Consider the following 13428-nt stretch of genomic DNA (forward strand, 5'->3'; position numbering starts at 1 on the left):
TGGCACTAAATACTTCTACAGATCACAGCCCGTTTGGGAGTTTGGAAAGTGGGGCCATGATGTGTCTCACCTACAGGTGATCAATGTCTGAAGACACAGAACACCAAAAAGGTCTGTGCGAGTGAAAGGTGTTAGCTCAGAGTACAAGTACTTTCTCTGCATGTTTCCCCAGGAAGACGGGGCAGGGACCTCATCTGATTCCTGTGTGTTTCCCCAGGGGCCAAGAAGGCGTGTGGTGCTCAGCTGTCCCTTGCTGGATGGCATCATGAAACCTGGTCACGGGGCTTCCTCATTTCAGGGTCCCAGTGGCCAGCTCAGGGGCGGCCCAGCACCTGGTGTGCCCATCACCCCTTGGAGAAAACCACAGAATGTTTTCCAAATGCCACGCTGTCACCACTAGGCTGGCTCCAAGAGCAGGCGGCTCCCACACTTGTCCCAGCGTCTGCACAGACAAAAACCCAGTCCTCATTTCCTCTTGGGTTAGGTAAGGAGGCTGGCATTTAAAATACACACAAAAGGCCACTACATTCCTGGAGGAGACGAACAAAGGAAATGTACACACACTGACTCAGTCCGGCACGCCGTGCCCACTCGAGGTCCTGGTGTAACTGAATCCAGGCGGACTCGACCGGACCCGCCAAGCCCAGGGGCGGTCTCCCTCTCCTTTGCTCTCTTCTGTGTGCCATGTGGTGCCCAGTGATCCTGCCATCTGGGCACCCACCCTGGTGGCCCGCCAAGGCCACATCAGCTACGGAATCTTTCCTCTTTCAATGCTGGCTTTCCTACTTTCTAAGATGGGGTGGAATCTGGGGTCCTGCTCATTTGCCGAAAAGTCATGTCTGTGCTCAGAGGTGGCTTGGTTAGCCTTTCCTCAAAGCAACCCCAAAAGATATGCCCTCTAAACAAAGTGTGTGCTTGGTAGAAAATGCAGCTTTAAGACACAGCACTGACCCATTCCAACCCAAAGCCCTCCTATGCAGACATGTGGGAGCTGCCTCGGCAGGGAAGGGGCATAGGAAGGAGAGCCTGTAACTCTGGGAGGTAGAGCCCTTCTGGGCTTAGGTTCCTCCTCATTGGAATAATTCGAGGATGAGCATTTCTCTAAGAAAACTCTTCTCCCAGGGAAAGGCCAGCTCAGCTCAACACAGCCCTGCACAGCCCACTGAGGGGAGTGAGGAATGTTTGCTAACAGATTCGTTCACTCCATATAAACATTCTCCAAGGATCCGGCCGCGTGCCTACTTAAAACTTCCCATTCACTCAACAAATATTAATTGAGCTCCTCCTACATGCCAGGCACAATGCTGGCCATGGAGAACACTGTTGTGGTCCACAGACCAAGTCCCACCCCCTTCTAGAGTGCATGTTCAGTCTGTGAGGCAGGTTACAACTATGCGATGACAAGACGGATGCTCAGGGGCCCTGGCATGGTACCTGGGTGCACACTGTTCCTTCCAGCTGCCTGGGGGCCCTCACACAGGTCCTGAGCTGGGCAGCTGGTCACTTCCTGAGGGCACATCCTGGTCACTTCCGGAGGGCAGCCTCTGTCCTCCGATTTTCAGCTCAGACCCCCATGCTGTGGGTGTCCTCACAGCACTCAGGCTGATGCTCGTCAAGCACCACAGATCCTGGACTCTCTGGGTCTCTGTTTCCTCATCTATAAAATGGGCATAACGATACCCACATCACGGCATCACTGGGAGGATGAAGTGAGTTCCCTCAGGTTAAGGGTTAGATTAGAACATGGCCCACAGTAAGTGCCTGGTAAGGCCATCTACCGACAGGAGCAAAGGCCAAGGAAGCAGGAGGAAGTTCCACAGCCCCACCTCTCACCCCCCGGCCCCACCTGCCTCTCCACCTTGGGGTCTACCTGCCCTTCACCCCAGCCCTCTCAGCCCTCTGGCAAACCCCACGTCTCCCTCCAGGTGGGTTCAAACACCCCTCACTGCCGGAAGCTCTCCTACTTCCCCAGAGACTACATCCCAAAGGATGCCACCTGCAAATTGATCAAGAGCACCTAAGAAGGGGTTGTGACAGCCTCTGTCCCCACCAGGTGGTGAGAGGCCAATGGGTGGGGCTGTTAGAGGGTCTTTGCGTGGGCTCCCAGCACAATGCCTGACCCAGGACTTCCATCCGGACATACGTCATGAAAGAATGAGATAACGTGCCACACACCAGCCAGCACAAGCATCTCTGGTTAGCAGAAGGGAGTCCACTTAGCCCATAAGACAATGGACGGTCTGTGTTTTTGCATCAAAACTTTTCACCCGCAGTCCAGGCCCAGGTGTCACAACCAGAGCCTTGACCTGAAAGCTGGGACAGTGATCTGATTTAGGCTACAGAGCAGCAGGCTGCATGTGGGACCTGAGGCTGGTCATGATGTCTCTCTGGGCCTCAGTGTCGCCATCTGTAAAAGGAGAGGTATTTTTTTTTTTAAAGCAAGACAAACTTGTCTTTTTTTTTTTTGAGACGGAGTCTCACTCTATTGCCCAAGCTGGAGTGCAGTGGCGCCATCTCGGCTCACTGCAACCTCCGCCTCCTGGGTTCAAGTGATTCTCCTGCCTCAGCCTCCTGAGTAGCTGGGATTACAGGCACACGCCACCACGCCCAGCTAATTTTTGTATTTTTAGTAGAGATGGGGTTTCACCACATTGGTCAGGCTGGTCTCAAACTCCTGAGCTCGTGATCCCCCTGCCTCGGCCTCCCAAACTGCTGGGATTACAGGCGTGAGCCACCGTGCCTGGCCAAAACTTTTATGTTTAACATTTTTCTCAGATATATTTAACCATTTTAAAGCAAACCGCTGGATGGGATGTATTACAATCACAATGTTGTGCAACCACCACCTTCATCCGGTTCCAAAACATCTGCGTCACCCCAATAAAAACCCATGTCCCTTAATCAGTCGCTCTCCAGTCTCCCCTCCCCAAAGGCCCTGGAAACCACCAATCTGCTTTAGGTCTATGTGGATTTATCTATTCTGGCTATTTCATGTATCTTAAAATGACTCCTATGCAAAACCTCCTTATGTAAAACAGGCAACAGGCAGGTGGCTTTGCCCCCTTCGCCTCCCCGGAGCTCACGTTCCTCATCCTTAGTGGCCTTTCAGGGAAAGCTCTGATGCCAGGTGCCATTCTTTGCAGAACTCTTTTTTTTTTTTTTTTTGATACAGAGTCTCGCTCTGTTGCCTAGGCTGGAGTGCAGTGGCACAATCTCAGCTCACTGCAGCCTCTGTCTCCCAGGTTCAAGTGATTCTCACGCCTCAGGCTCCTCAGGCTCCCGAGTAGCTGGGATTAAAGGTGTCCACCACCACGCCCAGCTAATTTTTCGTATTTTTAGTAGCGACGGGGTTTTGCCATGTTGGCTGGGCTGGTCTCAAACTCCTGACCTCAAGTGATCTGCCCGCCTCGGCCTCTCAAAGTGCTGGGATTACAGGCATGAGCCTGTCCTGGTCTTTGTGATTTTTACACTACCTTTTTTGTCACATGGTACCTCTTAGCAGAATTCTAATCCTAAAGTTGAATTTCTAAGGCAGATCACCCCCAAGGGTGCCTGAGGATCACGGGGCTGGTGCCTGGTGTTACTGGCCCGTTTTCCGGATGAGGGAGTAGAGGCTGGGCCCCTGTGAAGCCCTCCTTGCATGAGGTGACTACAGAGGAGTGGACCTCCAGAGCCTGGTGACACCCTCTCCCACCACACAGACTACAGCTGGGTCTAGGGTGTGACGAGCTGGCAGAGAAGCCGCCCCAGAGCGATAGCCACTTCCGGAGGACAAGGATCTCTCCACCGGCTCAGGAAAACAAGCCAGTTTAAGGGAAACCCAAATGGCTTTGGGGGGCGGGGGCACAAAATATGCAGGACTCCCTCAGGCCTTGCCATGCAGACCTTTTCAGGAGGACTGCCAGGGGAAGAGGGCTGCTCACTTCTGCCCCACGGCCAGGCCTGTGACAGCCGCTTCTGTCAGCGTGGTCCTCTGCGGGGCCAACGCTGTGTAAATAATTAACAAAACATCTGCCTTGCTTCATAACACACCGTGGCTGACACAGCTCTCAGGGCCTTCAGAGACCCTCCAATGCCACGCCGAGGACTTATGGCCTCGCCTTGTGGGGACAGGTGGGAACGAGAGCAGATACTGACAGGCAAACGTTTTCCTGAGGCGCCACAGGGCCACCCTGGTGCTTAAATCCTGCCTCTTTGCAAACTGCGCTGTCTCCTTCCCTTCCGTTTTGGGAGCCATGATCCTAGGAAGGTGCTCTGGTGGAATCCAGAGGGGTCCCCGGCACCTGCTTCTGGCCTTGTTTAGGGCCTCAATGCAGGGGCACTGGAGACACTCTGGGCCACGGACCAAGAGTCCCGGCTGAGTGACCCTGGGTGGGTCCTTGGTCATTAAAGATTTTCCATGTCTCTCATGTAATCTTGGGGAATGAGCATCAAGCACTTAAAAGGCGCTGAGCATCTGAAATGCATTATTTCACTTAGTTCCTCCCCCGAAGCTTCTGAGGTCATAATATCATCCCTGTTTTCCAGATGATGACGCTGAGGCTCAGTGGGCGACATGCTCATGAGAGGCAGGTCTGGGACTCCAGCCTCATTCACTCCATCGGGTGCCCAGGCTCAGGCTCTCAATGCGGCTGTGGGGGAGCGCCTTGCTCCCTCTGAGCCTCAGGTTCTGTTCCGTGAAACAGATGGGTGGCAAGAGTCCTTCAGACTCCAAAAGTCCACAATAAATAAACCCAGTGCTCGTCTCAACCCCAGTGGGTGTGTGCGAAGCTCTCTGGATTGGGAGCCCAGTGAATTCCTCATCAGTAGCTTGATTCATTAGAGCTGAAGGTCATGTGCATCCATCCTTTTGCAGGTGTCTTCCCAACAAGCCCAAGTTTCAAAGACGTTGAGGACAAGGAACAAGAGAGGGCAGGCATTCGAGAAGGGGCCTGTGGACTAATTTCCATACTGCCACTCACCTGCAGTAAGAACGCGCCTCTGGAACATGGAGAAGTTCTTCTTAAAGGGATCTCTGTTCACCCAGGTCAACAAGACCCACCCCGCAAACCTCAGCCTAATTCTGAAGCATGAGGGTTAAACAATTCGGGGAAAATGCAGGCACTGCAGGCTCTGAATGGCAACTTCCCTCCCCCTTCCCCTGTCCAAATTCCTTCACACTCTATGGAATTCCTACATAAAGCCCCTTTTTTCTTTTCTATGAGGTCACCACCACGCAGATGTCTAAGAGAAAGAAAGAACGGCTCCGTGCAGATCCAGGCCATTGCAACTGAATGCATTTCAGATCTCGGCCACCCCATCTTTCAATTCCCATGGCCCCCCCCACTCGCCCAGCCACAGCTACAGTGGCGGTGGCCAGTCAGGTCTGATGGGGTGCTGTGATCCTGCCCTTGCTGGAGGCCAAGAAGGCCTGGCTAGAAGACCTGTGCCTTTACCACCAGACCACCCGAGAAGTCATCTGTGGAAAAATCCAGAATTGGAGACAATGGCGCAGCCGTGTATGTGGGGGTCTGTTTCCACACAAGCAAGTCCTGTTAGAGGGACAGATGTCAAAATGCTAGCTCCCACTCCAAGTTCAAGTTCCCAAAGTTAACGTCACAGGAAATTACACCACCAACTGATTTGCCCCAATGTCGGCTCCTCTGTCTGGAAGTCGAGTCTGAGAAGGCCATTGGTTTAGTTCAGCTTTGGCCAAAGGAAGGGACCAGCTCAGACAGGAATGAGTGAAAGTGCTGGCCTGATTTTTTTTCTTTTTAAACTAACATTTTCCCCAAAAGTTATCTTGCCATTACCCAAGAGTCATAAGTGAAAAGACAGCCAAATACCAAAAAGCCACTGAGGCCCTCAACAGTGCCTGCTCATTTCAAAGCCATCTCACAGACAGCCAGGGGGTGCCTGGGCCACCGCAGACCACCCCTCACTCCAAGAGCACTCCTGCTCCCCAAAGCTCCATGTTCCATGTAAAGTTCCACGGCATGTGCACACCACTTCCTAAGAATGATGTCAGCAAAAAAAAAAAAAAGATAAAAATGTGGAAAAAAGGACTATTTTTACCTCCCCAAATCACAGGCCAGACGGGAGAAAAATCCATCAATGCCAGAAATGTGGCTGAGCCTTCGCACAAGATCTATTATTTCACACCTTAAATTAACGCATCTCAAAGCAATTTGCAAATGTTCATCAATTTGCAGAACATACATGGAAGGGAGAGAAATACCTTTTCCTTTCAACACCGAAGGACACTGGCAGGGGGGCACAACATGGCCCAAACCACACAGGTCCTCACACACAACATTCATTTCAAGCACATGTAGTAGAAGCCGTGATCGAAATGGAAATGAGCAGGGAAAAAAGGCAGGCAGGGGACTTAAATGACAAGTGACAAGAAGCCTACCTACAAGTGATCTCGCTGTCAGATATTTAGGACTGTGAGTCAGGCCCGTGAAGGTGACATCAGGGGGCCAGAACACCGGACTCTTCCTGCGAACAGTGTCCCAGCCTCATCTCCACACAAGCCTGGCAGTGCCTGCCCGTATTTAATCTTGGATGATTCACCAGGTCCCTCCACTCTCCACCCTCCAACTCCCTTGCTTGGTCTAGCCTGAGAAGAGGAAGGAAATATTCTTCTCCTTTTGACAATTGTTTTGACACTTCCCTTATGAAAAGTATCTGGGGCACTTAAAGAAAAGAAAAAATGTGAACGGCAGCCCTTTCTCTCCAGTAGCTCTGGCCCTGGGCGAGGAAGGCCAGCAGTGCCTTCTGGAAGACCTCTCCCAGGTCTCGGGCAACCCAGCCCTGCAGGAACCTAGCCTGTCTTAACCTACTTGGCTTTGCAGCATGCAACAGGAGCAAAGCACGACAAAGGCAGCCAGATGTGGTTTAAGGTGAGGAACTCTGGAATCAGAGACATGGGTTCGAATCCCGACTCTGCCATTTGTGGGTTTATGACCCTTCCCAAGTTACTTAACCTCCCTCTCTGTAAGATCAGGAAAACGACACTGAACCTCAGCACAGGCCAGGCATCCAGCCCACAGTGCCTGCTACCTTCCTAGTACAGTGGGGAGACCATGGGCTCTGCTCAGACAAGCCTGGGTTCAAATCCAGCTCTGCTGCGTATTAGCACATGGTCTTTGGCGCATTCTCTCATCTCTCTGTGCCCCAGTTTCCTCATCTGTAAATGGGCATCGTGACAGCTTCCATCTTAGTGTTGGTGAGTGGACTGGGTAAAATACAGCACCAGACCTAGCACACAGTATATCCTCAGTAAATGGGGACATGGCCGGGCATGGTGGCTCATGCATGTAATTCCAGCACTTTGGGAGGCCAAGGCGGGCGGATCACCTGAGGTCAGGAGTTCGAGACCAGCCTGCCTGGCCAACACAGTGAAACCCCATCTCTACTAAAAATACAAAAATTATCTGGGCGTGGTGGCACCTGCCTATAATCCCAGCTACTCAGGAGGAGGCTGAGGCAGGAGGCTCACTTGAACCCAGGAGGCAGAGGGTGCAGGGAGCTGAGATTGCGCCACTGTACTCCAGCCTGGGCAACAGAGTGAGACTCTGTCTCAAAAATAAATAAATAAATAAATAAAAATAAATGGGGACCATCTATCGTGGTGCTACTTTAACGAAATTATGCAAGTCATGTCTCTGAACCTCAGTTTTATCATTTGTGAAATGGGGATAATAAACCCTATCTACGATGAGCAGAAAATGAACGGATGTGTGCTAAAGTACTCAGCACTAGGTCTGTGCACCTTAGCCAGTCAAATACCATATCCCAAGTGCATGGAAAGAGGAAAGGCTGTGAGGCTGGGCAGGTGACTTCGGATTCTGCCCCCACCTCCTCTCAGCTGCCCCAGGACACAGGCTTGACCCCCGTGTGCCTCAGTTTCCTTGTGCACAAAACCAAAAGCATTTTCTGTCACAGAAGACCAACGGGAGATTCACACCCCCTAGAACGGCTCCCAGCACACAGCCCCTTCTGCTCCGCAAAAGGGAACTTCCTCCCCATTTCCCTCCTCTGCCCTTGTTCAAACCCACCAGAAATGCCACCAGTTAAAGCCAGGCGCTCCATTTCTGGAAACCCAAACAGCTCTAAATCCAGACCAACCTGGGTCTAAGGCCTTCAGTCTGAGACTTTATTTTGTGGAGATACAAACTACTTTTTAGTCATTTCCGAAGCAGACGGGACAGCAGAGGCTGACAAACCACAGGGACCATTTTAAATCCTGGGCCTTTTCTTCTGGGAAGTTAGGCAAGAACCTTCCCAAATGTTTGCCCGTCAGGCTCTCTGCCAGGGAGTGACTCATTCCACGGCTCCCCACAGGCATATTTTATTTGGGGGTGGGGGACGCAGGGAGGGCTTGGCCTTGATGGGGGAAGGAGAGGGGGCATTTCCAGCAAACCCAGAAGGTGTTTTCTTTTTTTCATTTTCAGGAGAAAAAAGAAAAAGAATGTGGGTCTTTTTTGCTTCCTTCCAGGTTTTGTTTGCTAAAAGAAGACGTCCAAAGTTCATTCGGTAAGCTCAAACTCGCTGAGTCCAAACTCGCTGAGTCCGGGGCAGGCGCTTCCAGAAGGCTCTGTGTCCCTTTCAATGAAATTCTTCTTCCATTAACGACAGGGTTTTTAAACGTGCCTCCAAGACCTGCCTGCACGTACTGTACACCAAACTAAGGCGACATTTTCCCCCAAAAAAGGCAAGCTGAATTGGGAAAAGTCAGAGCAACTAGGGAGCTCTGGAATTTCTAAAGTTTGCCTTAAAGCAATTAAGACTTTCAGCTGCAAAGATTTTCAACAGTTAGAGAGCGCGCACACACACAAAAGCCTGTCAGTAAAAACTGCAAGGACAGACCTCGGAAGCTGGTGTCCCAAGCCCGCTGTGATCAATTTGTTACTGTCCTGGGATTCACACTTGGAGCCTAGGAGAGGTATAAATAAATCAAAAGATCCGTCTACTTAGCAGGGCAGGCAGAGAGGCCCCCACATACACAGGCAAGTCTAGGGTCAGCCCCCCAGGCCTGGCTGGAGAGAGACAAGAACAAAGACAGGAGAGCCCGGAGGATATTTAGGAAAACACACGTTCTCGGGTGCCCGGCCGAGGGGCCCACCACAGCCTCCGCTCGCCCAGCCTGTGTGTGCAGAGAGGGTCCTGCCAGTGGCCCTGCCGCAGCCTGGCTCTAAGACCTTTGCCTCTGTCAGGCCCAGCCAGGCTCTGAGTCTGCCCTCCCGGCCCCTGGTTCCCCGGATCAGGCCCAGCCCCGACCCCCAGCCCATGCCAGGCCGCTTCTCTCTCCACGGGCTCCCTGGCTCGGGGGCCATCACTGTGCAAAGGCCTGGTGGGCGCGAAGGGGGCCGGCCCCTCAACCTCAGTAATAAACACGCTCGCACGGTCCTGCACACTCGTTATACTCACACCCACACAGGCACACTTTCGCCCTTCTAGGCTCACGCATGTGCTTGCACACAAATCACTTTGGAATGCACACACACACTCCCTGAGACCCGCACGTACTCCCTGCGGCGCCCGGCACACTCCTCCGCCCGTCGTCCCCACTCGGAAAGTGGGTAGCGGGGAGCCATGCCCGCGTCCCCGCACGCACTCACCCCAACAACGCCACCAGACGCTCCGGGGTGCACACGCACACCCGCCGGGGACGCGCACACCCCGGGACACGCGGACACGCCGCCCCCGCCCGCCCGGCCGCCGACACGCTCAGCCCCGCGCGGCCACACTCGCGCCCGCCTCCCGCTCTCCCCCGCGGAGCCGTGGGCGCGCGCCCGCCCTCGGCCCGGCTGGGGGTGACGGCCCCGCCGCCCGGCCCCCGCCCTTCTCCGGGCCGCGGGGCCCCACCGGCCCGGCCCCAGCCCCAGGCCACTCACCGGCGCGCGGGCGGGCTCGGCTGCCGCTGGGGGACCGGTGCGCTGGCCCGCGGGCGGCTGGAGCGGTGCGTCCCACACGAGTTTGCGGCGCAGCGGCCGCACGCCCGTCAGCTCGGTTCCGCCGCCGCCGCCGCCTGCGCGGACCCGCCCGCGCGCGCGCCCGCCCCTCCCCGCCGCGGGGCCGCGCCGCCCCCAGCGCTCGTGCGCGCTGCCGCCACGCAAGCTTGAGGGGCGGGGGGCGCCCCGGCGGCGTCCTTCCTGGGCCTGGACCCCTCGACTCCGCCGAGTTCTGCGGCCGATCCGCTCGGCCGAGGAACCCCTTCCCCATTTCAGAGATGGGAAGACTGAGGCCCAGACTCACAGGGCGCAGGCCGGCGTCTCCCCATCTTCTCCGGCTCTAGACTTACGATGAGGGTCTGCAGTCAGCCAACCCTTGGACTCCTCCTGTGCGTCTTCGGATTCCCCATCGCCTAGCATTGCTCCTGCCACAGCCCTAGTCATACTGAAATTGGCACAGTAACAAGCACTTATTGTGCACCAGCTGAATGCAGGCACTGAAGTAGGCTCCAAGAGTATTCCGATGAGGGGAAGGCCCTGCCCCCTGCCCTCAAAGTGCCAGGGACTCTTCATCTGGAGCTCCCACTTCCTGTGGCCCCCGGGGGACCAGCAAGAGCCAATGTGCAGAGGTTTCTGGAAGTAGTAAAAGTCCCCACTAAAGAATGTTGAACGCCCCCTCTGGAAGTCAGAGCCTCCCTGAGACCCAAGCAGCTCAGTTCTCACTTCACCTCCTCCCGGCACCGAGAGCGGCCGCTCCTGGCTGGGCTGTTTCCACCCCTGCTGCCTCCCCTCCACATTCAAAACTGTGCTGCACCCCAGGAGGGCTGGAGCCAGGGACACTGACTGCCTGCTTGGGCGCAGCACTGTACTGGGCACAGGGTGAATGCCCGTCTGGCTTCTGTTTGCCAAATGAGTGGAAGTGCTTCAACTGGCCGTGATCTGTAATAATGACACCAACTGAGCGTCCACCACGTGTGCCAACGTTACCCTTGTGCCCATTTTACAGATGGGCTTTGAGGCTTAGAAATGAAATTTCAGGCTGGGTGCGGTGGCTCACACCTGTAATCCCAGTACTATGGGAGGCTGAGGTGGGAGGATGCCTTGAGGCTGGGAGTTTGAGGCCAGCCTGGGCAATATAGCAAAACCCCATGTCTACAGAAAAAGGTAAGAATTAGCTGGGTGTGGTAGTGCCTGCCTGCAGTCCCAGCTACTCGGGACGCTGAGGCGGGAGGGTCTCTTGAGCATAGGAGTTAGCAGCTGCAGTGAGCTATGATCGCACCACTGCACTCCAACCTGGACAACAACAATAAAAAGCAAATTCTTTTGTTCAAAGTCACACAGATGGTAAGTGGTTGAGCTGGAAAGTGGACGGCAGATTGTCTAATTCCAGTGCCTGTGTGGCCAATCACTAGGCAGCCCTGCCTCAGGAACAGCATAGCCCTGGGCTTCTGGAACAAGAGGGCAGACGAGGCAGCAGCTGGCCCACAGGAGCGGGCCTGGTCCCAGCTCTTGTGGATGAAAATGCAGACATCACAAACCAATGGGGAGGAAATGGATTGTTCTGCAAATTGTTTAGCCGTTTAGCTGGAGATCTGTTTACAGCCTTGCCTCCCATGATATACACCACGATAAATGTCAGACAGATTGAAAAGTTAAATAGAAGAAATAAACACTGCAACAAATAATAGAAAGAAATCGAAGTTCTGAGACAGCGTATTGCAGTGTTACTAGAGGATTTGTGATACTGGCCATATTCGTGCAGTAAACATTAGTTCAGTCATTGGTTCACCCGACACATCTATGAGCACCTTCCATGGGCCAGGTACTTTTCTAGGCACTGGGATAAAGGAGTGAACAAAATATGGGCCTTTCTTGGGGCTTCAGTCAAGGGGGAGGGATGGGGTGGGAGGAAGACACTGAATATCTGCCATTTCAAGGATAAGAAGTTTGGGCCGGGCGCGGTGGCTCACGCCTGTAATCCCAGCACTTTGGGAGGCCGAGGAGGGTGGATCACGAGGTCAGGAGATCGAGACCATCCTGGATAACACGGTGAAACCCTGTCTCTACTAAAAATACAAAAACATAGCCGGGCGTGGTGGCAGGTGCCTGTAGTCCCAGCTACTTGGGAGGCTGAGGCAGGAGAATGGCGTGAACCCGGGAGGCGGAGTTTGCAGTGAGCCGAGATCGCGCCACTACACTCCAGCCTCAGTGACAGAGCGAGACTCTGTCTCAAAAAAAAAAAAAAAAAAAAAAAAAAAGAAGTTTGGTGGAGAAATAACTCGGAAGGGTAGGAGGACCCAAGGGTGCTTTTTTATAGGGGGTGCTGGAAGAAGGCCTTTCTGATGAGGTGACGTCTGAGCAGAGGCCTGAATGAGGGAGTGGGAGAAGTCAGTAGGGGCCCACTGTGTGGAGGGCAGGTCCCATGTTCTGGCAGCTATTCAGTTAAGCTACAGAGCAAGAACCAGAAACTCCCTTTTGAAGGAAACTTTGAGAGCCGCACCAGGCCACTGGGAGGAAAGGACTGCCCCCACCCCCAACACACAATATCTATGTAAGACTTTACTGCTTGCAAAGCCCTTCCCCAGCTTCACAGAACCTGTATGACAGACACTTGTGATGTCCTCATTTTCCAGTTAGGAAACCGAGGCTCAGAGAGGTCAAGCAATCTGTCCCAGGTCACACAGCCAGTGATAATCAACAGAGGTAGGTCTGGCTGCAGGCAGGCTGAGTGTTAGGGGAATAAAGAAGCCTTGTCCTGGGATACAGGAGTGAACAAAATCTAGCTCTGACTCTCTTGGGGCTTCAGCCAAGGTGGGAGAGTGGGATGGGAGGAAGACACTGTGAATGTCTGGCATTTCAAAGATAAGAAGTTTGGTGGAGACCGGGCGCAGTGGCTCAGCCTGTAATCCCAGCACTTTGGGAGGCCGAGGTGGTGGATCACCTGAGGTCAGGACTTTAAGACCAGCCTGGCCAACATGGCGAAACCCCATCTCTACTAAAAATAAAAAAATTAGCTGGGCATGGTGGCACGTGCCTATAATCCCAGCTGCTCGGGAGGCTGAGGCTGGAGAATTGCTTGACCCCAGGAGGCTGAGGTTGCAGCGAACTGAGATCATGTCACTGCATTCCAGCCTGGACAACAGAGCAAGACTCTGTTTCAAAAAAAAAAAAAAAAAAGTTTGATGGAGAAATAAAGCAGGGATGGGTAGGAGGACCCAGGAGTGCTTTTGCATTGGGGGTCCCCCTCCCCCTTGGATGGGAGCAGGGTGGGGGAGGCCCATGCACCCCATTTTCCTGGCCTTCCTCCTCCTCCATCCCTCATGGCCACTTCTTTCCCTCTGTCCTGGGCCCTGTGCAGATGGTCCCAGCTCCTGGTGACACTATGGGGCAAATATCAGGGTTAGCCTGCTCAGAGATTCTTGAATTCCCTGCAGTACTCTGCTACACTGACGAGGGCACAGTAGAGTGATAAGGTACAATGCAAGCTGAA

At 53.8% G+C, this 13428-nt stretch overlaps 1 protein-coding gene across 4 annotated transcripts in view; it reads right to left on the reverse strand.

Annotated features, from left to right (window-relative positions):
- The window catches only part of NEK6 (NIMA related kinase 6), a 95715-nt gene extending 85302 nt beyond the window's left edge, over positions 1-10413 (reverse strand). The window contains exon 1 of one of the 4 annotated variants that reach the window (XM_024345876.3): positions 9882-10070. Coding sequence is in view for 1 of the 4 variants with exons in the window: in XM_063788338.1 (XP_063644408.1) it covers positions 10243-10267 (25 nt within the window). In the remaining 3 variants the exon portion in view is untranslated. Of the gene's footprint in view, positions 1-6394; positions 6608-9605; positions 9758-9881; positions 10071-10242 lie in introns of those variants that run through there. The other 3 variants (XM_063788338.1, XM_003312272.7, XM_016961630.4) reach the window with 3 other exon arrangements.
- Between the last annotated feature and the right edge of the window lie 3015 nt (positions 10414-13428).

This window comes from Pan troglodytes, chromosome 11 (genome assembly GCF_028858775.2).
Source record: "Pan troglodytes isolate AG18354 chromosome 11, NHGRI_mPanTro3-v2.0_pri, whole genome shotgun sequence".
NCBI classification, from domain to species: Eukaryota; Metazoa; Chordata; class Mammalia; order Primates; family Hominidae; genus Pan; species Pan troglodytes.